Below are 25,578 nucleotides of genomic sequence, written 5' to 3'. Positions count from 1 at the left end.
ATAGAGCCCGCCAGAATCAGTGGCAAGAACTCCGATTCTCAACGGTCTTCCAGCTTCAAGTGGCTTTAACTTAGCTTCCTTAAGCTCGTTCGCAACGCATTCACCCATATGTAATACGGGAACCGAACACCCTTTCGATACTTTTTCATACCATGAATGTAATAAGTAACATGGCATCACAATAAGCCAAATTTAAACCAACATTGTGTGCAGCCGCGGGTTTGTTGCCACTTTCTGGAACCGGAGCTATGTTCATCGTTGTTTTATGCATTCTTTTCGGTTTATTGAAATGTAATGTGTAGTTTAATGTATGGAGAGACGTTGTAATTTGTAACCTTCTACTGCAACTGTTTAAGATCGTCAAATATTAAGTTTGTATACATGAACATGAACATTTATAATTAAGCAACAAAGAGTCCATTCTTGTCTTGTTACCACCCTCATGCTGACTGGACATGCTTAGCGGCTCATATAGGCTACGCATGACTGACAAGTGTACGGAGGGACAAGAAAGAAACTTTTTGCAGCCTATACGACCATATAGACATATACGAGCCGTATAGGTATTTAAGTGCTCGTACATTCTTGTCTTGTTACCACCCTCATGCTGACTGGACATGCTTAACGGCTCATATAGGCTATGCATGACTGACAAGTGTATGGAGGGACAAGAAAGAAACTTTTTGCAGCCTATATGACCGTATAGACCTATACGAGCCATATAGGTATTTAAGTGCTCGTACATTCTTGTCTTGTTACCACCCTCATGCTGACTGGACATGCTTAACGGCTCATATAGGCTACGCATGACTGACAAGTGTACGGAGGGACAAGAAAGAAACTTTTTGCAGCCTATACGACCATATAGACCTATACGAGCCGTATAGGTATTTAAGTGCTCGTACATTCTTGTCTTGTTACCACCCTCATGCTGACTGGACATGCTTAACGGCTCATATAGGCTATGCATGACTGACAAGTGTATGGAGGGACAAGAAAGAAACTTTTTGCAGCCTATACGACCGTATAGACCTATACGAGCCATATAGGTATTTAAGTGCTCGTACATTCTTGTCTTGTTACCACCCTCATGCTGACTGGACATGCTTAACGGCTCATATAGGCTACGCATGACTGACAAGTGTACGGAGGGACAAGAAAGAAACTTTTTGCAGCCTATACGACCGTATAAACCTATACGAGCCGTATAGGTATTTAAGTGCTCGTACAACACCTAGTACACCATAATGTAAGGCCCCAAACCGGTAGCCCTACTTTAGCGTCGGATTTACTCATAAACACAGTTCTTGCAATCAGAGTTAATTAAAACTTTCGCGGAAACGTTTACTTGAAGCATTCGTTACAAAAATTCAATCTCTTCTCTGATACTATAAAACAAATCATTATATTTAAAACATCTTTTCTTCCATCTTAAGATGCCAGCCATTCAATCCATGCCATGTGCCATCCTCATGCTAGTTCTTTGGTCTGATCACCTGCGTGCATACTAAAAGTCAGCTACGCTGAGTGAGTTCTAGTTAATCAAGCAACTTATCATACAACCACTACATGCATCATATACGTATCCGCAGACACGTAGTCCATTATCTAACCTGCTTACATTACCACTTAGCCTCTTATTTACACCTACCACATTGCCACTTTGCCACTTTAATAACGTATAACGTTATGCCACTTTGCCACTTTAATAACGTATAACGTTATGCCACTTTGCCACTTTGCCGTTTTAATAACGTAGTCACGTATAGGCTTACCCTACCACGTACTATCGTCGTGCCACTAACACTCTTACTACACTCTTGCCACTTCTAACACGCTCTACCTCTACTTGTCTACAACATGCTTCATATCATTTACATAATAAGCAAGTCACATCATAGCATTCATACACACTAATAACCACTTGGCAATCACTATCCTTAGCGATGCGTGCAATATCCGAAGATCGTTCACGCACCAACAAGTATTATATAATAGCTACCTCGTATAACATCTATAGCATACACTTACCACTTAAGGTAAGTGTATTCACACTTCACATCGAGTATGCACACAGCCCCGAAAACATAACAAGGAAATGGGGCTAGAAATTCACCTGAACACGGTTACGTTTACCGTTAATCGTAATCCCTTTATTCAGTTGTGCATGGCTGACTATATAATATTTACACGTATCAATTAACTACTACTACTACTCATGTTGTATTTCTATCTTTATATGACCCACAACGAACGGGGGTCCGGGGGCAGCGCCTCTGGCAGCGGGGTCTAGGGGCGGCAGCCCCTAGTAGGGTCCAAGGGGCAGAGCCCCTGGCTGGGGTCGAGCTGCCAGGTCAGCTTGGAAAAATTTTATTTCCAATAACTGTCTTAACACATTTTTCATTAGGTTTTTAATTTATTTTCTAATCGAACTTAACTTTAGGCGAAGTTAAACCTTAAGCGAACTTAGCTTTAGACGAAGTTAAACCTTAGGCGAACTTAGCTTTAGGCGAAGTTAAACCTTAGGCGAACTTAGCTTTAGGCGAAGTTAAACCTTAGGCGAACTTAGCTTTAGGCGAAGTTAAACCTTAGGCGAACTTAGCTTTAGGCGAAGTTGTCATCAGGCGAACTTAGCTTTGCAGGCGAAGTTCATCAGGCGAACTTAGCTTGCAGGCGAAGTTGTCGGCTGCAGCTACTGTTCGTCCTTAATCATCTTCGTTTCTTAACCAAATAACTCGATTTAGGTATCCACGGAATCGTCTGACCAGCGCCTACAAACCCCAACCATCAAATCGACCTAACATCGATGTTTAAAGGGTGCGATTTAGGCATATAGGTTACGGGTTCTTTTATCAATCGATTAACCCATCAAGTCGTAACCATTTTCAGTAAGTTTAGCTTTGTTGGATTCGTTTTTACCATACAAACACAGATCTATCATTTCAATACTAATCCAAACCTAAACGAACAAGTTCTCGATATAAACGTACCGTAAATGAGTCGAACTACGAACACGAGCTGGTCTTGTTGCTTTGGTTCGTCACGACGATCTAGCACCAACGAGCTCGGGTCCTCGCCTTTGGATCTTGGTTCGGGTTGTGTGTTTTGGGGTGTGTAGAGATTAGGATGGATAAATGGATGGAATGGAAATGATTGGGTTTAAGGGGGTATTTATACTCCCTTAAGCCCATGGACCGAAGGCCCATATTTCCTTTTGGTCCCTATCTAATCCCATCTAACTATCCTACTAAGTCTTCATATTTTGCTATTATTATTATTATCGTTCCACTAACTCGTTTATTTCACCCGACAAAATAATATATTAAATATTACTTTAGAAATTTCGGGATGTTACACATAAAGTGATAAAACCTATACGGGTCGTATAGGGCTATACAACCGTAGAGAAAACTTTTGTAGTTCAAGTCTTTATGTAAATATAACCTTGTTAGGTAGTGCATTTACACTCTCTATAACTTTCAGAATACAGATAACAAAACAAATTATAAAAGTGTGTAAAAAAAATTAAAAACAGAAAGAAAAAAAGAAGAAATGTTTATACGGGCGTATAGGCTTATACGAGGCACCAGAAACAATGACCGACACAAACTAACACAACTTAGATGTTATACGATCCGTATAGTCCTATATAAATCGTATAGGCAAAAAATGGTGTGTGAGAATCCATACTGGTGTATAAGGAATTGAGGATCCTAAGCCTTTTGGAAATAAAAAGTTAAAAATTAATTAAGAATAAAAATTTGCAAAAATCTGGAACCTTGTTGTCAAATGATGTTTGTGTAAGCTTCAAATCAAGAAAATCTTTGAGCTTTTTAGGTTTGATGAGATTCTTTACTTATGCACCAACCATTAAGAGAAGAATATCACATATGAAGATGTGGAAGGAATCTTCATAATATCTTGCCACTTGCAAAGAAATGTGTTAATTGATCACTTAAAAGTGCAAAAAACAAAGATATAGGAACATGAGGTTTTGTTCATATGTTGTCTTGTTTTCATCTTACAAATTGGTGCATCATGGCTGTATCCGAGAAACGTTAAAAGCTTTTGGGCCAAATGCTAGAAATAATTTGGGTTTTAAGTAAAAAGGGTTTTTTAATTGGGTTTTAAATAATTATATTTTTAAACGGGCTTATTGGGTTATGATATGGGTTTGGGCAATTTTTTTTACATATATTGAAAATTTTGGGCCTACTGATCTAACCGGGAGAGGTTCACCATATAGCTTTTGGGCCTACTAGCAATGTTTCAAAAACCGGATCACCATATAAATCCGTAGCTCTAACAGTTCAATGCATCGGTCAGCATAGGGAAGTGGTAAGCTCAACAATGCTGTGATTTTCAATGATTTACTTAAAACCGACTGGTTTATTTGAGTATGGACCATTAGCTAGTAATCGAGCCGGTAGTCTGTCCAATCAATATTCAAAACACTAGTCAATAGCAAATATTAGCAATGTTAAACCCTTTTATCACTTGGTTATTAATGCACACTTAATTAATCCTTTGAGACTAAAAATCTTGCATCAAAATATGGTCCTAGAGGTTAGAATAACTATGTACTATATGGTCATTTCTTGTTTAGCAATGAAATTATTACATGCATGGGATATATTATATGCTTGAGGGGGGGGGGGGGGGGGGAGGCACTGCGTGATATGCCTCCCAGCACCGCCGCCGGTCCTTTTTCAGGCGTGATGGGGTATGGCTGCGTGATGGCCATCACGCATTTAGTGGGTTTGGGTGATGGAATTCTCTTTCTCAATATATATATATATATATACACACCCCAAATACACTCATCTCACTCACACAAAAACCTATATATGTATGTATGTATACCAAAACCTATCACACTACACCACACCACCCCTTCTAAAATCCATCAAATGTGATAAATTTGGAGCTAGTTATGTGGCACACCACCATTGGGTGGTGTGTGTGAGGAAAATGGAAAACCCCCCCCCCCCCCTATCAAATGTGATAGATTTGGAGCTAGTTATCTGGCACACCACCATTAGGTGGTGTGTGTGAGAAAAATGGGAAACCCTATATATGTAACAAAAGTGCATTATGAGATATTCAAGTGTTGCATACAACCAAGAAATATCACAGGAAAAATGACATTGACATGTTACACAATTATAATACGTTATAATTATGCAACTCAAGGAATGCCGTTCATTGGTTGCTAGTTTTGTCTTGTTGTGATAAAGTAGCTCAATTGGACCTCATTGGAGTGGTGGGGTTATTTATTATTATCATTATTATAATAAAAGTGGTCCTTTGTTTGCTTGGTAGTGATTGGATAGATTACAAAGAAATATTAAAGTACATAAATTTTTAGTACATGTCCATCAAAGAACTTTATTTACATGTCCATAAAGAATTACAAAATAATAATAACAATAATAATAATATAGATTTTAATGGTGGGTTGATTTATTTAATACCCACCCCAAGTTAAATTCAACAACCTCATACTCAAGTAGGGCTGTTTACGAACCGAGCCGAACCAAGCGAGCTTCTGCTTGAACTCGGCTCGAATTGAAACCGAGCGGCTCGGCTCGGCTTGTTTTCGCTTAGATTGGAATGAAGAATACGAAAGGACTAAACTTTAAGACGAAGAGCGGCCTTTAGCGTGCGACTCCGATTTGGATTCTCCGATTCGACGTGGATAGAGAGTACAGGAGTCGTGGCATTGATTGTGACGGTGTGGATCGACAGCCTGATGTTGTGATTGTGTTGGTTTGAATCGATGCAGGTTAGTATTTAGGGATTTGGTTCCCCATGAAGATGTTGTTGAAATGGATTGTGGCGGCTTGGCGGTGGAAACATAAGATGATGACATATTATGAATTTAGTCTTTTAGGGTTTGTGTGTTATACACGGTTACACCACTGCACATTTATTTTTATTTATTTAATATTTCAACTAAACTAATAGTAAATATAATTTAATATTTTAGTATTACTTATAAATTAAATATATCTATATCTTTGTTCACATAAGTGTATATATAATGATATGTACACACACATATATATATTAAAACAAACTAAAAATATTCGAGCCGAACCAAACCGAGCGAGCCCTTACTCGTTGCTTGGCTCGTTTACAAACCGAACCGAGCAGAGCGGCTCGTTTACAATCGAGCGAAAAACGAGCGAGCAATTTCCGAGCAATTTGCGAGCGAACAGCGAGCGAGTTCGAGCAACGAGCGGTTTGGACGGCCCTATACTCAAGTAGCATTTTGACATATTTCAAATGGTCGTTTGAAATTTAGGACTATGATTTTACATTTTACTCTTAAAACGAGCGTCTGAAAAGTACGGGGCTATAATTTAACATCTTAAAGTTATCTCCAATGCAAGAGAAAAATGGAGGCCCTTCAACGCCCTTTATGATGTGGCTATATGACATGGAAAAGAGAGAGAGAGAGAGAGAGAGAGAGAGATGAGAAAGGCTTAAGGTAAGGGCCGAGAAAAAAAGAAAGTGGTTTTTGAGAGGGAGAGAGGGGGGTCCACAGGCCTCACGCCTGATGCAGAGGAGAAGGGGAAGGGCTGGGCATGTGACATGTCAATGGGAAGGGAGAGACGGGCATAGGTAGCAGTGTGGATAGTCTAACATACAATCGGCCGTTTGACTTATCCTTAATTGGTCATTTGAAAAACGTGTTGACTTAGAATGAGGATGGCGTGTGTATAACACACACAATTATAATCAATACATAGCACTCGGTTATAAAAAATATTTACAGGTAATCATATATCTTTACATGTAAGACCATCTGGATATCACTAGACCGTCTCTAATAAAGCGTTCATGGTTATGTGGAGCAGCCGTTGGTAGGGGTACGGCTAGCGAAGACCACCCACAAGAGAGAACCCGAATGGAGGAGGATAGTGTCATCAAAATTCTACTACTATACATTTCATCATCCTTAGGTATATCAACACATCATAGTGAACTGAAACCAACAAATATGCGGAAATAAGATAGTTTTGTGACCTTTGAGGTCACATAAAGACCAAACTCCAACAAATTTTATAATATTAATATTAATAAGTACGGAGTGCATATGGCCATGTGCCTCTCAGATTCTATCAGAAACAATACTAGGCACGCATCTCTATGCAATTATTGTTCTCAGAGTTGTGTTTTATAGTTTGCAACATATTCATCTTTTTAGTTTTTACATCCCACCATTCATTCATTCATTCAAATATGTGGAACAATCTTCCTTCCGATTTGTTATCCAGTGTGTTCTTTTACCTCCCTCCACACTCATTGGCACGCGCCATGGCGACATGCCGTCACTGGCACGATTGCGGCCGGTCCACCACCCGAGACACAAGCTGCCAGCGACATCCGCCATGGTTTATAGCCGTACCCACCCGCGGCACGAGCAGCTTGTGTTTTGTTCATAACCCGATTGAAACCACTTGGCACCGGCTTAATTTACTTAATTTGGAACATGTTCCTAGTGTCACTCGACCTGTGTCCACGGTAGCTGGACACGGGTTGATATTGTTTAAATCCACTGGCAGCGTGCCTATACAGCTATCGGTATGTAATCCGTTCACTGGTCGGTTTCGCCACCTTCCACCGTTGCGGAAACCGAGGACTAATCCCGCGGTGGGAGTCATACAGAATAACGGCTCAAGCGAGTTTAAAGTGTACGTGGCGGGCGGGATGTCCGAGGCGGAGAGTGGTGGTGCGGCCTCGTATGAACCGACGTTAGAAATGTTTGATTCGAGAATAAACAAGTGGACGGTTGTGGGGTCCATGCCAGTAGAGTTTGCGGTGAGGCTTACTGTATGGACCCCAAACGAGAGCGTGCACTCACGTGGGGTCCTCTACTGGATGACCTCGGCCCGTGCGTATAGTATAATGGGCTTTGAGATGAGTTCCAACAAATGGAAGGAACTCAGCGTGCCAATGGGTGACACGCTCGAATTCGCTGCCATGGTCCCACGAGACGGGAAACTGGCGGTTGTTGGCGGAACCCATGGCGGGAACGTGTCGGTTTGGGAGCTGGGAGAGGATGATAAATGGAATGTTATTGAAAGAATGCCAGTTGAATTAGGAAAAAGGTTTACTAATGGTGGTACCAAGTGTGTGGGAATTGAAGGTGGTGTGTGTTTATATAAAGACATTGGTAAAGGAATGGTGATGTGGAGAAGCAATTGGAATCACAAGAATAAATGGGAATGGTGTTCGGTCGAAGGTTGTAATGAAATAAGCGGAAAACGATTAGAAAATTACCCGATTAGAGGACTGTTCCTTCGTCCAAACCTTGCTTATTCTTCGTTCTTTTAGGAGCTGCGGTTGAAAAATAAAGAATACTATTCCTTCATCCAAACTGTATTATTCATTTTTTGTCAGTATAAGTATAAATGCATATAGTATGATTTAGAATGTTGTGTGTTAAAAATTTAAATATACTCTGTGCAGCTTACAGACAATTTAGGTCAAGCAAGTCTTAAAAAGCAGCATTATATGCTGAACAATACAAAATATAAAATCTATCATAACTGAAGCAAACAATAGTAATGTAGTGTAGACAAACATCTTGTAGAGAAAATGGAACCAACATAAAAATGGAGTAATGGTTACAATTTAAAGGACTGAAATTGGGATTACCATTACGCCTTCATAGGTATCTTCTTGCGAGTGCTCGAACCTTTGTATCAAAATGTGAAGATGTGACACGAGATCCAGGTAGGTAGAGAGGATTCAGAAGAGTCTGCAAAAAGTAAAAAAAAATAAATTTAGCAAAAATCATTAATGTTGAAAAGTCCATACCCGCTTTGGGGCCAAATTTTAAGGGTTTATTAAACCAAATGTAACTTACTTTCACGGTTTCACCATTTTGATTTTGTATAAAAGAAAAAATGATTCTTTTTTCCCACTGTATGTAACATACTATAAACTTTTTTACCATTACATGTAAGTAATCTACTATAACATGTACATCTCATTATTTTATTTGTTATATAAATGTCACTTACATTCGATGATAACATCATGACACATTAAACGTATTCTTTATACAATGAAAGAAAAAGACACTTCTATGACATATACAATGATAAAAAGGTGAAAATAAGTCACACTTTTGTGCATTTAACGATAAATTCAAGTATCAAAAATGTAAAACACTTGATAAGGTGAAATGAACTAACCTTTATATAAAGCTCATGGACCTCCTGAAAGAAGGTTTTGATTCCATCGTCATTACGGGAGTCATGAAGCAGCATCAATCGTGTATGTATAGCTTAAGTCAAGAAAAATATATGGAAAGATAAATTTATAAATTGTTTCACAATTACAAAAGCAATTTATTTCGACAAAAAAAGGATATGACCAGCTGTCACGTAAACTGACACCACCAAATCATTGAACCTGTCGATTGCTTTCAAAAACCTGGAAACAGAATGGTTGAAATAAACAACACTGAGCTGCAAAGACACATTTTTCTTGATTGAGTGTTAAAAAAAGTTAGTCTTACATAGCACTTGTTTTCCAAACAAGATCCTGTACAACATCTAATGCAGCATGAAGGATAAACTGATGCTGATGTGCAGCTTCTTCTTTCTAAATAATATATAGCAACATACCAGTTCTTTAAAATAAAACGATAGCTTGAAACAACATTTAATCAGGAAATATAGATGCGAATGGATGTAAAATTTCTAAGTTCAAACTTTAAACATGGTTGAACAGATTAAGGTTTATAAATGAAAAACATATTGCTAAAATCCACAAGTGATTTACAAGAGGAAATCATACTTTAGGAGCAGTCCCAACTTCAGCCTCATATATTGGAATGTCATTTTTGCTAACGATCATAAAACACGCTGTGCTAGCCATTTTCGGTAGGTTATATGTTTATCTGCAACAAGAATTTGAAAACACATTTACAAACCAAAGCAATCATATCCAATAAGTTACATGGATTTTATCATTCGTAAGAATATCAACAATCAATTTGCAAAAGTAAATTTCAAAAATGCAAACATCATCCTAGGGATACAGAAATTGTGATTCGGTTCGATTTATACCCTTAACCATAACCATAACCATAACCATAACCATAACCATAACCATAACCATAACCATAACCATAACCATAACCATAACCGCTGCTTCAATTTTGAGATTCCCTCAACCATAATCCTAATCGAACTTCGATTTCAGTTAATCGGTTATGAAGCTCAGTTGGTTCAGCTTCGGTTATCATCATCATCATCATCATCGTACTCAGTAAATCCCACCAATAGCAAAGCTGTGGTAGGGTCTGAGGAGGGTAAGATGTAGACAGCCTTGCCTCTACCCCGTGGGAATAGAGAGGCTGGTTCCAGTGAGACCCCTGGCTCGATAGTAGTTTTGCATCAAGCCTTGGACATAAGGCACATAACACTCAACCATTGGAACACCGGCTGATTGGTGCATGTACCCTTGTCTTTCGGCCATCAACGCCACCACATGATGCCTGATTAACCTTTCGCTACTTTTAACGTTATTTTCACAATATTAGTAAAATAACGTCAAAATTAGTGCAATTTCAGTTAATTAACTAAGCCAAATTTGAACTACAATTTAACTAAATGAACATGCATATATACATATTCTCAAGGTTTTGCGTTACAACATTGACATATACACCCAATCCACATATATACATATATTCACCTCGACCTAAAAATGTCTTAATTCTTTCCGGCTCAGTTATGAAACGCCCCTAAGTTCCCTAACCATAACCACCGGTTAGATCGTTCGATTCGGTTCAGTGGCGAATTCATTCTAAAGATCAAACCTAAACTAATTGAAAACAGAAATCACAAAATCAGGTGCTGAATCACATTACACTAGTCTAACTGATCTAAGCAATAAGCAACTCAATTGTGAATTTGTGATATTGAAATTTCAAACCCTAGCATTGACAACAGATACATAACATCAATATATTATAGCTTCACAATCTACGATTCAGATCTAATTTCATAAAGACCTACAAAATTTGGGGAATTGACTGCTAGCAATTGGTTTTATATACGTCGAGTTATTTTTAAATAGATAACGATATGAATACGTACACTGATCGGAGATCTGCGGCGGAGTAGTGACGGAGTGTAGATCTCCGATAAGCGCCGATCAAGTATAGATAATATCAAAGTTTTAAATACACCCTTGTAGTTTAAGTTAAACGGCGTTATGGTCCCGTAATTCTATATGAAGTTTAAGTCGTACCTGATTCGGTTAGTATTGTACATTTGTACTGGTACATAGGAATGAGTTCGTGATTGTACCGGTATCGATCTCGAAAATCAGGATACCCAAAACCCTAAATATTTGGTACGGTACCGGTATATCGCGCAAAATTCAGAAAACACCGGCACCGTACCAGTACCGAAAACGCTCATCATACTGGTATAGTAGCTACATAGGAGTGCATACGCTGCAGGAATTGAAAATGGATATTGAAAAGGTAAACTTGTGATAAATGATTAAAAGAATATGTAGACGTGTTCGATTTATTTCGATGGTGACCCGGGTCTGCTTACGCTGAACTTTAAAAAAATTGTGTATTTGTGATATAAAACTGTGTGAAACGTTTATATTTAGTTTTTGTTTTATTTTTCTATAATAAAATAGAAAAAGCTTCATATTCATAAAAAGTTAAAAGAAAAATAGGAAAGAAACCTCAAAAGATATGAGAATACAAGAAATGAAAATAGGAGTGAAGCAAGAATTGAACCAAGACTTCACATTTTAAATACAACAGCTTAACCAAATCATCAACTAATTATATTCTTGTAAGTTTATACTGTATCAACTATCAAATAATATATAGTGGTAAGTGTTTGCACAAACTACCAAATTGTAAGATTAATATATAGTAAACGTACAAAGTCCTAAACATAACCATTAACCCAATTGAAAATTTTAATATATAAATTTGAAGAAGTCAAGTAGTATATTACTTGGAAAAAAGTATTAAGAAAATACTTATCGCATATAAGTATATAATGAGTGTTGGGTTCAAATATGAAGTTTTGTTTTTTCAAGAAAACTATGAAAATTAATAACATCTAAAATTATAAAATTAATGTGTACGACTATACGCTGGTATTAGTGATCATTTATAAATATTACCAAAATATAAATACCAGTTATATCCATCAAAAATCTCAATTATTCGACTATTTAGTTAATATTTGTGATAACTCTTGACCGACTTGATTTGGTTAAAATGACGTTTACGTTGAAATTTTTACATGTGATATGTTCGCATTTGCATTAAACACATGGCACGAAAGGTTTACACGTGTTGATTTGCATTAAACACATGGCACGAAATGTTTACACGTGTTCTTGTATACGTGTTGATGCGGTTATCATGTCCTTGTAGACGTGTTAAATGTTAGTATAATATTTACCTAAATATGTTATTATATCACTATAATACATGTCTAGATATGTATTTTTTAGTATGATGTTTGCTTATGGTACAAAATTTAATCTCCTTGACCTATGGCGATGACTTGTTGTCGAAGACAACTTTTCAAAATGATGAATCCGTTCCCTCTTCCATCGAAGCTAGCGATGACTTGTTCTCGGAACAACTTTTCAAAATGACGAGTCCTTTCCCTCTTCCATCGAAGCTTGTAATGACGACAAGTTGTCGTGACAGAGTCCATATTCGAAACGACGCCATTTTACCTTTTCATTTATTCATAATATAAGAAAACGTATAAAAATGTATATTTGTTTTCAACCTATAGAGAGACTTGTTGTCTGGATACCTTTTGAGACTTGTTGTCTTTAAATGTGCCTTTTCTCTCTCTCTCTCATTCATTCAAGCTTGTTGCAACGATATGTCGTTGCGTGTCTGTTCCCCCCTCCCTTCAAGCTTGTAGCAACGACATTTGTCAAAGACATAGTATGGCTGCCATCCTATGCCGACGACATGTCATTACTCGTTAGCAACCTCGTGCTATAGGTGTTAGTGTCACGATAGCCCTCGTCTTGTCATAGATTCAATTTCTTGTAGTGAAAGGTTTAACCTTAAGTATGGAGTACATTTGGCATCAACAAAAATAATTGAAACTTGTATCAAATTTATTCAACAACACTAAACACACAAACACAACAAAACACTACATAAAACCCCTAATAAAACCGAACATGATAACAAAACCAAAGACCAAACACACATGCATTACATCTGAACAAATGTTTGCATTTGTTTCTGGGAAATGATATCCAACTTAACCCTGGAGCATGATCGGACTGTCTCTCCGCCTATCGGGATCACCGGAAGGTTATCGCAGTTGCATATCTCGATCATGAACCCATCTGGATCATGAAAGAATAACTGATCCACGTAGATTCCGCCTTCTTCAACTCTTTGTCTCTTGTAAACAATATTCATCTCCGTTAGCTTCTTTTCTACTGCTCCCATGCTCTCACACTGTGATTATGTATAACTCGAACATCAGATATAAACAAACAAACGTATCCACTAAAACTCTAACATCAGATATAAACAAACAAACGTATCCAGTAAAATTATCCTACTCGTACCGCTCAAAACAATAATAATAGGATATAAGAATTTATTACCTGGAAAGATATATGATTATCTTTAGGGTTTATTTCGCTTTTCTTGGTCATGTTATTAGGGTTTTCGGATTGTAAAAGATGAATTCCAATTCCGTAATTGAATAGCCTGCGAAAAAAATCATCAATCAATAAGAATATATATGAGAACTAATCTCGAAGATCAATCATGATAAGTACGTGGCCATCTATCATCTATCAGTCTAACATCTAATCTCACACCATTTCTGAATAAAGGTCGAACGAAAGTTTTCAAAGTCTGACCATTAATTGTCAGAACGACAGTTTGAATATTGGACAAACAGATGTTCTGACCAACAATTTTAATAGTTAGACCCCATATGCATGGTCCATACGAGGGTTTGTATATCAAACAAACGGCTTTTCTGACTAATAATTTTTGACGTTTGAAGGTGGTGTAGATATACATCATGACCCTTATGATAGTATTGATATGTAATTTCATTTTGTAGAAAATAAAATTACATTTGTATATATATAACCAAAATGATACATATATCTTTTAATAATTATGACACTAAATAACATGTTACGTACACTTAAAATAAATGTTACTTTTAACCATATTATGCTAACATGAGAATGAAATAATTACCATGCACCATCAAAATCAAAAGAACCAGGCCTTCTTATCGGGACAAACCCTAGCACGTTGGTATAGAAATCAATCGATTCTTCAACCGATCGACATACAAGTGATATATGATTCAACGACTTCAAGTGCAAAGGGTTTCCAGCAAGTTCCTTCATTTTTCGACGATCAAACACTCGTAAACCAACCGAATTACACGGCGAGGACGATTAAACGACTGTTATTAATCAAAATTGAAGTGAATATTATGCAAGAGATTGTGAAAGAATTGTTGTACTTGTATATATGTTATGTTAATAATAATAATAATAATACTGGGAGTGATGGATATACATGTTTTGAGAGTAGATGTGAGTTTATTTATAGAGTGTAGATTTAATAAGGTGGTTATGTTTCTCGAGTTTTCTTGTCCACGTGGCATATAGTCTTACAAGTTGACACGTGGTTCCACGTTGCTAAACCATCTATGTGGGCCAGAGTGACAAACCTCATAGTCATCAGCTTGGTTTGGTTAATGTTGATAGTAATATAATATAATATATACGTACAGCTGTAAATATTATGTATGGGACATGTTGGATTAAGATAAGTTAAACCTAGCTCTCTAATTTTATATTAGATGTTGCAACAATGATGTTATATTTAGTATGGTTAAGAAGATAGTGGAAGAAAGTAATTTTTTTAGCAGCGACGGGTCGCACTGTTAGTATTAGCGGCGAACTTCATGGTCTTTTCTTTTATAGTGTAAATGTAAAATTGTTTTTATTAACTTTGTAAATAAATATTTATATTCAAATATGAGTGGTGTAAGCATTATTTTTTAGGTTTGTGCTATATATGTTATGTGGGAGCTTTGTGATAATTTAATCTTTCTTACAATGGAATTAAGATAAATTACATCTCTAGATTTGAAGTTAAGTGAAATTGTTACATGTGAATATGAAAAGATGAATATAGAGTGAGAACTTGTTCCGCATTAGAGAAAGGATAAACCTTAGAGTAGTTTAATAGGAGTCCTTGGTAATTGTTTTTAGATACATAAACTGAGACACACATGGCTGGCTATTATAGCGTGCCATGATGGGCTATGTGGTGTGACTTTGGAGCACGACTGGCCTAGCATGGAGTCGCACCACAATGGTGTGAATGTGTCCGGATCATATGGTGTAGCTTATTAACGCGACTCGGGTCGTGCAACTACGGTTTAGCACGATCCAAGTGGCGCGCTTTGCGACACTCATTTTCGGTGAAAATTAAAATATTAATTTTTTTTAAATAATACATGTTACATTATAAAAGCTCGTAAAGTCCTAAAAGAATAATAATTTAACTAGTAAGTTTTGTTAATAAAGTATATTGATATCGATTACTTTTGTGTATTTCCATCAAAAACTATAAATAAACATAATTTAAATACTATAAGTGTAACACTTGTCACGTAACACTTTACAATCATGTAAAAAATTGAATTTAAATGGATATATATATTCATGTCTATAATCGTCATTTATCAATACTATCATGTCACACATCACAATGATGAATAAATAGAATAGAGATACATATCTATAAGTGTCGGTTATCAATATTGTCATGTATGACATCCATCGATGTGAATATAACACCCTCACGGGTTAAACCATATATATTCATATTATTATTCTCAGTTAATTATAACTATTTAACAATTAAAAAATTAGAAATAAAGCAGTATAGTTTATGTGCAATGTATACGCAATGAGATGATTATAAATGTTTGATTATATGTAAAACCGCAGTCGGTTTCATAACTATTTAATTTAGTTTTTGTACTCGCTCTATAAGTAATTAAGTATGTTTGCATGTGTAACCATTAGCCTTGATGGAACTCAACCGAGTATATTTAAGCTAAAAAAAATTTGTTAATTTTTATGTGATTTGGACTTATTATGAAATTGAGATCACAATATGAGTATATGACAAAAAGGAGCATCACATCAAAGGAAATAAATCATTTTCTACAATGGGTCGATTAATTTGATTGCACGTGATTGATTGATCATGCCCAACCAACACCAGGTAATCCTAGATCGGCTCTTCACATCTTCGAGTGACCTGTTTCATTAATCAAATTAAATAAACCTCAAACAGTATTGTTTTTATGTATGTGTTCTATTATTTATAGGATGTGTTATTCATACACCCTTTATAGGGTGTATATATAGATTGGTGTGTGTTAAGAGGGTGTGTGAATAACAAAAAATGATGTATGAATAACCATTGCATTATTTATTGAAAGCTGACTCATTATTATGTTAATTAAATATAATTTATTAACACACAAATATTTAGTTAACTAAATTAGTACATACTTTTAGAGTGATTGTGTTAACACTAATGTAATTATTATTACCCTATAATTTTTAACCTAGAATGATTATTATTATTATTACACCATTTTATTTTTTATAACATAATTATTTTAGTTCAAAATTGTAATTACATTTAGTCATTTGTATGTTTAGTGGGTTAATTTTTAACCTAGAACGATATTAACTACTAATAATGTGCGTACCTAGTGGTGTTTCTTAGATCGCAACAATATTGTAATCATGATCCTACTTGATTCATGACAATATCTCATTTAAGCTTGGACTCATTGCATTTTAGATAAAGTTTTATGTGCTATGGTAGTTTTAGTTATCAGTAATATAGAATGAAAACAATGGCTATCCACTTATATATTTTTTTAGAAAAATAATAATCTAACCATTTTGTAGGTACTCATGATACCATACATTTTACAACAACTAAAATTATGAAAACGTATCCGTTAATTACGTATTTTTATAATTGGAAAATAATTATTTTATAAACAATTGTTATCTTTCTCAAGACACGTACATATTGATATTTTATAATCACTTCTGGACTTAAAACGTTTTGTTTTCTAGAACGGCTAACTCACATAATCATTATAACACTAATTTTAAATCTACACAGTTATTTACCATGAAACTTGAACTCTCGTAATATACACACTAAAAAATTAAACTAGTTTATCTTTAAATGTGGATTTATAAAATTATAAAATCTGTAGCTTTAAATAAAACATATAGTCTCAAGTAATAGGCAAATTAATAAATAAAAATTAAATTTGGCGTGGTGCTTTATTTTTTTCTTTAATCCGATATGCACCTTATAAGCTACCGAGCATTATTTAATCTTTATGTGTCGGCCATGACAAAGTTTTCTTTTCTATTCTTACGTTAAAGACATCATGATCTCATGTAATCGATCAGTTATATTAATCGAGTGGTAAGTGAAACAATAAATAAAGAATGGAATAAGCCAAATTATACTAATCAGCCACCATATCGTAATAAAGTATTAACAAATTAATAAATAAAAATTAAATTTGGCGTGGTGCTTTATTTTTTTCTTTAATCCGACATGCACCTTATAAGCTACCGAGCATTATTTAATCTTTATGTGTCGGCCATGACAAAGTTTTCTTTTCTATTCTTACGTTAAAGACATCATGATCTCATGTAATCGATCAGTTATATTAATCGAGTGGTAAGTGAAACAATAAATAAAGAATGAAATAAGCCAAATTATACTAATCAGCCACCATATCGTAATAAAGTATTAAATAAAAGACTGTTAAAAGTTTAATTTTCTAAAATAAACAATACACGTAATCCGTCCTTAAGCTAAAAGGTTTAGTGATGACATTTTTATTATTTATGTCACATGAAAACATTACATTAAATATGATGAAAGATCCAGCTTAGAGCCTTAGACACGCTGGCCACGACAAGTGACCATATATTATTTCTATTGTATTATATATATACATAAATATTTCTCACATTTTCTTTCTCACATCACATGCATATTATTGAATCATGTCATGTAATATAATCTTATACATTATATTAATATAATATCTTGTGATCCTACACATCATCTACCATGCATGTCAAATACGAAAAACTATGCGACACGTCTTCTAGCTTATCAGTCTAGCAGCTGCTTAACGGGTTGTAACTGCTTTCTCTCATTATTAATAAACCAATCATTTTTTCTTTCATCTTTCTCACATAACCTGTAATAATCTCTATGATCTCTTTCATCCTATGTCTTACTCGTGTCTCGTGTGTGCTCATGGGGTCAATGGCCATCGTAACTATTTGATTTAATCATGGATCACGAACTAGATGATGATTTATTTTGGTGGATCAACTTATGCTTATTTAAGTTTCTTTTAAATAAAAGAGCACATTACAATTAACTAGCTTGGACTTTAATTCATAATCTATTAATTTGGTGGGCCGTATTTGTTTTTTTTTGAACGGCCAACTAAGTAATGTCGGGTACCCCGTACACGGCCCCAATTAGCTAAAGGTAGCCTGAGCCGGCCACTAGTCCGGACGGACGGAGCCTCTAGCGGTCCACCTATTGAGGGATTCACCGGATAAAACCCCACCCCCACACCCGTCAAACGGCACGACAGCGAGGAGCCGGTAAAACCGGGTGAGATCAGGACTCGAACCCTGGCAAGCCAGGGTAATCCCTCATATCTCCCATATAAGTTGGTGGTAGTGAGGTTTGAACCCCCTACCTCTCACTTATAAAGTGAGTGCTCTGCCATTGAGCCACAACGCCGTATTTGTTAATGACCAGAATATAAGATAAAACATTTAGTATTTTATGTTATTTATTAACAATCATTTTTCAAATTACAATGTCATTATGAACTTTTTTTAGAACAATATTACACATATTTGACATTGTTTGTTTTATTAACAAAGGGCTTTTGATCTATTGAATAAATGCATTGCTCTAGGCTCCATCCTAGAGTTGTGTTTGCAAAATTTCACAGTATAGTCTGATACCATATTTTATGAATTAGTTTTCAGAACATTCATATCAATAAACATACAAAAAACCTGATCGATTAAAAAAATCATATTGAGAAAGATAAAAATAATACACTGAATGGTAAGAATAACCAAACCAAACCGAACGTGACTAAAAACATGTTTGCTAGATTATGAGTTTGTATAGATATTAACTTTTGATGATGTATATTGTTAATGCTTGAAAATCTTTAACTAATGACAAAGCTCAAAACCCCATAAAATGAATTAAATTGTAGAAATCTTTTACTTGGTCTAACGATGTAAATAATCATTTTATTTTTCAAATGGTTACACACTATTTTTATAAATTATATATTTTTCAAATGTAAAACCAAACACTATATTAATTAGATGAGGTGACAACAAATCCATATAGGAAGTCACATGAAACGATCATCATGTATCAACATAAAATGTGTTTTTCTTGTTCTAAAATTAAGGACCGTTTATTTATTATTATTAATATAGGTTGAATATAAAATAATTTATTTTCTTGTATGCCACATCGAATAAACTAAGAATAATTATGGAAAACTTTTATACAATGAACTAATGAAGTGGTTGAATGTGATAGAATGAGAATAATGATGGGGACACAAGCAAATATAACCGTCAAGGCATCAATCACTATATGAAACTAAGGAAGCTATCTTCTCCCAATCAAATAGATTTATATTCTTTTACCAAACCTAGACGTTACACATAGCTACAATATGATAATTGCACATATTCATTTTATAATGATTTTCTACACATGTACACGTAGATATGAGATATTTTTTTTAAAAGGCAAACTTTTATAAAAAACCACTCTGGTTAGAAATTTCTAACCAGAAACAGACAAAATTACATACTAAGTAACGAATTTTTCAACCACGTCACCCAGTTTATACGATGTTTAAAATTACGAGACGAAAACCACAAAAAAAAAACTGAAACAATGAAATCAAAAAGACTTTCTCTATACTTGATAATCGAACCAAAAATCATTTCGTTCCGGACATTCCAAATAATCCACCAAGCTATAAAAATAATCGTCTCGACGACCTCTTTACTTTTTTTTCACCCAAGTATTAGAATCCAACCAATCAATAATACTTTTGGGGCCTTTATTAATCGGAAAATCCAAATTCAACCATCGAGCAATAGAATTCCAAATTTTAGAAGCTATAGCACAACCTAAAAAGACATGATCCAGCACTTCCACCGAATTCGAACACATCGGGCAATAAATAGAAAGGATATCTAAACCTTTCAAGCTTTAATTATACCTCGTTGGCAAACGATCCAAAAGCAATCTCCAAACCAAAATATTGACCTTTCTAGGAGTACACTTGTTCCATCTCGTTGAAGAATATCCACTCGGAGCCTCCCACCGATCAAGATACGATCTAATTCCTTTTACCGAGAAATTATCCTCTAATTCCAGCTTCCACGTCCACTTATCATCATAATTAGACAAGGAAAAAGAAGAGAGAATGGATAACATCTCGATACGTTGAGCATCCTCCGCCCCACCCCTCAACTGCCTTCTCCAATTCCACACCCAATCCTTGTCAACCAACTTCTCATTAAGGAAGCAATCTTTGTTTATCTCTAGATTGAATAATCTAGGGAACTGAGAACACAACGGACTATTTTCAATCCACACATCTTTCCAAAACAAAGTATTATTCCCATTCCCAACTTTTTTTCTAATAACCGAAATCGGAATTCTGTTTTCATCGTTGAGTTTACTGATTGACTTAACTATCATTGCCCAAATCCCATTTCCTTTGATGTTTTGGACCAATCCATGTTGATCAATGTTATTCCGGTAAATGGACTTAATCACCCTCACCCACAAGGAGTTAGGACTGTTAACAAACCTCCATCTCCATTTATATAACAAAGCCAAATTAGAATTCTTCAAACTACCAATGCCCAAGCCCCCATTTTCTTTATTAGCAATCCCGAGCTTCCACTTAACCCATGGAATTTTATGACTGTCCTCGACCCCTCCCCAAAAAAACCTACTCCGTAAGGCTTCTAACTTGTTTATAACTCCTGCAGGCATTAAAAAGAGAGAAAGGAAGTATACCCCCAATGAACCAAGCAAGAAGAGATAAGAACCATTCTCCCTCCTATAGATAACATATTTGTTTTCCATTTAGACAGTTTAGCTTTAAACTTATCAACTAGAACATTCCAACTCGTAATGTTTCCCATTCTCGCACCCACCGGAATCCCTAAATAATTAAAGGGTAATTTATCCGGTTTACAGCCAACAACATCTGCCAAATAACCAACCTCTTCTTGATCCACACCCACTGCAAAAAGATTAGACTTGTGAATATTTAGCCTCAACCCCGAAGCCAAGTAAAAACAATTTAAAGTCATGACTAGGTTCTCAATATTTCTCAATGACCATTCTCCAAGAATGATGACATCGTCAGCATAAAAGAGATGAGACAGAACTAACGGACCTCCACCAATCTTGGCCCCTTTAAAGAGACCCGCTTGAATAATGTCTTCAATCGCCACATGCAATCCTTCCATAGCGATGATAAATAAGAAAGGAGAAAGGGGCTCTCCTTGTCGTAGCCCCCTCTCGAGTTGAAATTCCGCCATTGGACTACCATTAATCAGAACAGACGCTCTGGCAGATAATAAACAAGTCCTGACCCAAGACAACCACTTGTCCCCAAATCCGAGAAAAGACATGATAGTAAATAAATAATCCCAATTAAGTGAATCATAAGCCTTAGCAAAATCAAGATTTAATAACAATAGCTTCCCATTTCTACGCTTGTAATCATCCACGATCTCATTAACCATAAGAGGACCATCCATAATTTGTCTCCCTTTGATAAATGCAGATTGTTCAGTGCTAACAAACGAATTAATGACCAATGCCAACTTATTAGCCAAAAGCTTAGCAATAATTTTGTATTGCAAATTTATTAAACTAATAGGTCTAAAATCCTCCACAACCACAGGGCTAACCAACTTGTGAATTAGAGTGATAAACGATGAATTACACCCAACCGGAATATTACCCGTGCGAAAGAAATCGAAAACAAACTTACAAATGTCATCTTTAATTACTTCCCATTAATGTTTAACGAACCCAAATGAGAACCCATCCGACCCAGGCGACTTCTGACTACCACATGACCACATCGCTTCTTTAATTTCAGATATGGAGAATTCTGTTTCCAAACTTCTTGACTCATCTTCGAAGAGATGTTTAAAAAACTGACTTCTCGACCTAACCTTAATCCCCTCCACCCGTTTAAATTTACTTCTATAATACTTTAGAAACACATCTTTTATACCATCGGGATTTTCAATCCATAAACCATCTTTTTTTATACCACGAATCGAAAGTTGCCTTCTCTTTTTATTTACAACCCCATGGAAGAATTTTGAGTTTTCGTCCCCCTCTATACACCATTTAACTTTTGCCTTTTGAACCTCATCCAACACTTTACCTTCATGTATCTTATTTAAATTCTTCAAAATCGTCTTTCTTTCATTAATAAGATATTCCGAACCCGCCCCCAAATCTATTAGTTTGTCAATTTCAACCAAACGAGTCGAAAGTACCATATGGTTGGCCTCTTCTTGCTTCATGCAACCTAACGACCATGTCTTAATCGAATTTTTAAGCTTCTTGAGTTTTTCTTTAAAAATAATAAAGCCATTAGAAGAACGAGCCATAGGTTTTATACTCCAATCTTCAACGACCATCTTTTCAAAACTATCCTTCTCCAACCAGGAATTAAATAATTTAAAAGGGATTGGGCCACATTTAAGCTTATTTTGACGGAACAGAATCGGACGATGATCCGCAATAGATAAATCTAGTGCAACAGCTTCAATGTTCGTGATTCGAGAAAATAACTCCTCCGACAGTAAAAATCGATCAAGTTTACTAAGTTTTTTACAACTAGCATCCAACCGAGTAAACGAGTACCCACCCAAAGGAATATCGATCAACCCCGCATCAGAAATAAAGTCATTAAAATACTTGGCAATCGTGAAAGGAAGTACCCAGTATTTCATGTTGAAAACGCACTGCATTAAAATCACCCATTAAAAAATAAAAGCCCGGCTTATTATGAATGCATTCCAACAGCGATTGCCATAAATTTTTTTTATCCCGTTCGTCTTGAGGAGCATAAATATTTACCATAGTACATTTCAAATCTAAAATAGTCCATTCGCCTTCCACCGCCACAAAGAAGTTCGAATAAAAAACAGAATGTTTAACAAACATCAAGTTGTCCCACACCGACAAAATACCGCCAGAATGGCCCCGGGCCGCACTAAAAGCAAAATCAAATAACATTATATATACTTCTCTTGTGTCTTAGACCTATGTTAAAATAATAACAGTGGTTATAGTTGGGTGAAGAGGTAGGTCCCAGCAGAGACCAGTTGGTCCCGCAAGACTCACCTTGAACAGGGACGTCTGCGCAAAGGCCATCTGCTCCCGCAGGACCCACCATGCTCATAGAATCTTACGCGCAGTACGCAAGCTGTACACGCAGGGAAAGCCTCCCAATGGTGAAGTACCCCGCCTGTTCCCGCAGTTGCGGATACAAGCCATCAGGGAAGGCTACCCGCAGACAGCAGGGCTACACGCACAAGGCAATAGTTACTTCAGTAGTCACATGAAGGAATGAGCAAGGCGGGAACAATCCCGCCAAAATGAGCCAGTCCGTATGATTCTGAAAGATCTTTTGTACTATACCTACCAAGGTATGGATAGGACAGAAGATCTGACCAGAACAACCCATGAGCCAATCACAGGGTGACAGCTCACCGACAACAGTACGAGGAGGAGCACCCTCTAGTACTGTTTGTCACTATTAGCCGCTGCCTACTCACCAACTCTTACTGAGGGGCGTGCGTAGGCTACAGTTGGTAGAATAGTGTTACTGTTGGCCGTAACCTATTCACCAACCAGCATGGCCTGCGTATAATCCACAGTAGGTGGGACGTGCATAATCTACAGTTGGTGGAATAGTGCAGCCGACTTTGTTACTGTTGGCCGTAACCTATCCACCAACCAGTATGGCCTATGCATAATCCACTGTTGGTAGAACAGGAATACTATTCAGCCGGCTGTACCTTCTAGGGAACCTACCTTCGGCTATAAATACTCCAACATCTTGGAATGGTAAGGGCATCTGATATCTCAATCTTATCTAGCAATCTCTTGATATACTCTTATATTCAGAGCAACCTAGTCTGATTCTCACGCCGGAGGGTGGTCACAAGGAGGAACCCCCCCCCCTTCTCAGTGACGAGCTTACGGTGTTTGTTTTGCAGGTCTCCTGAAGAACAGCCTTCTCAGCTAGATCTCATCCGTGGGAAACATTACCTAACCCCCAGATTATCTATAATCTGTCCAGGGTTCACTTAGTGTTTCTTCATTGGCGCCATCCGTGCATAAAAGCTAGAACTATTTTAGTTTTTTCACAATTTCTGAAAAAATGGTTAACGTTACTCCGGTCCAAAGGCCAGTAACCGACCAAGAAACCCCGGTAACAACCCCAGCAACTGGGGGGAACACCGGCGGTTATACAATCCTTACGAACACTACCCCGACTACCCAAGCCGGGGCAAGTGCAGTAAATATTCCACTGGGGTTCACCGATACCCAGCTGGAAAAACGAACGAAGGTCCCTCACCAAACACTAGATCAAGTGAAGGCGTGGGCCGAAGCACGGCAAAGAGAATTCCAAGCCGAATTGGATGAACGCTTGCGTTCAGTTCAACAGGCTGACGAATTCGCCAGTACTCGCCAACACCTCAATATGAGCAGTGACTGCGAGTACTCAGACGACGAGTTGGAATCCGATACCGACTCAAACCCTCGCCATAAGGCGAAAGGGAAGCGTAAGGAAACGGACGTCCAACCAAAAAGGAATTTTGGGGAAGCTTTTAAACCAATCGCGGAGAGAAACCCGCGTGACTTCTCCAAAACCTTTAGACCAACTGCTACAAATGCAGGAAAGTCAAAATTCGCAAGGGACATTGCGGAAGCAATCGCCCCGAGAAGTGCCAAACAAATGTCCAACATTGGCACTTATGATGGTCTATCCGACCCAGACGACCATTTGAACAGGTTCATTGCGGGGGCTACCGTCAGCAACTGGACGGAACCCACGTGGTGCTACATGTTCCAGATGACTCTGGTCGGAGCGGCCAGGGCATGGTTCGATCGTTTACCAATCCACCACATATATGACTGGGCGAACTTTCAGAACAAGTTCAGCCAGCACTTCAGCCAACAGAGGAAGTACACTGAAGAGCAGTGGACGATCCTCAACTGCGTGAGAGAGGAGGATGAATCTTTACTAGACTTCATCACTCGCTTCAACTCCAAAAAGCTAAGTCTCGGCAACATAAGTGAGG

At 36.8% G+C, this 25,578-nt stretch overlaps 4 protein-coding genes across 4 annotated transcripts; 1 reads left to right on the top strand and 3 right to left on the bottom strand.

Annotated features, from left to right (window-relative positions):
- Positions 1-6,981: 6,981 nt before the first annotated feature.
- Positions 6,982-8,359, top strand: LOC143617293 (protein UNUSUAL FLORAL ORGANS-like). The gene has a single exon (XM_077089900.1). The coding sequence runs from the start codon at positions 7,156-7,158 to the stop codon at positions 8,341-8,343; it is 1,188 nt and encodes a 395-aa protein (XP_076946015.1). The 5' UTR covers positions 6,982-7,155; the 3' UTR covers positions 8,344-8,359.
- Positions 8,360-8,529: 170 nt separating this feature from the next.
- On the bottom strand, positions 8,530-10,197 carry LOC143617294 (uncharacterized). The gene is made up of 6 exons (XM_077089901.1): positions 10,138-10,197; positions 9,817-10,089; positions 9,536-9,621; positions 9,390-9,450; positions 9,210-9,296; positions 8,530-8,770 (listed from the first exon to the last, which is right to left on the bottom strand). The coding sequence occupies exons 2-6, from the start codon at positions 9,895-9,897 to the stop codon at positions 8,678-8,680; spliced, it is 408 nt and encodes a 135-aa protein (XP_076946016.1). The 5' UTR covers positions 9,898-10,089; positions 10,138-10,197; the 3' UTR covers positions 8,530-8,677.
- Positions 10,198-13,218: 3,021 nt separating this feature from the next.
- Positions 13,219-14,524, bottom strand: LOC143617298 (glyoxylase I 4-like). The gene is made up of 3 exons (XM_077089904.1): positions 14,267-14,524; positions 13,654-13,759; positions 13,219-13,501 (listed from the first exon to the last, which is right to left on the bottom strand). The coding sequence occupies exons 1-3, from the start codon at positions 14,419-14,421 to the stop codon at positions 13,250-13,252; spliced, it is 513 nt and encodes a 170-aa protein (XP_076946019.1). The 5' UTR covers positions 14,422-14,524; the 3' UTR covers positions 13,219-13,249.
- Positions 14,525-20,431: 5,907 nt separating this feature from the next.
- Positions 20,432-21,226, bottom strand: LOC143617288 (putative mitochondrial protein AtMg00310). The gene has a single exon (XM_077089896.1). It carries the CDS (start codon positions 21,224-21,226, stop codon positions 20,432-20,434), a length of 795 nt encoding a protein of 264 aa, XP_076946011.1.
- Positions 21,227-25,578: the final 4,352 nt, after the last annotated feature.

Source organism: Bidens hawaiensis, unplaced genomic scaffold, assembly GCF_021521415.1.
Source record: "Bidens hawaiensis isolate Kalapana, Puna unplaced genomic scaffold, B.hawaiensis_p1.1 tig00053664_1, whole genome shotgun sequence".
Classification (NCBI taxonomy): domain Eukaryota; kingdom Viridiplantae; phylum Streptophyta; class Magnoliopsida; order Asterales; family Asteraceae; genus Bidens; species Bidens hawaiensis.
The sequence above is the reverse complement of the archived record's forward strand: the minus strand, read 5'-3'. Positions and strand labels throughout refer to the sequence as shown.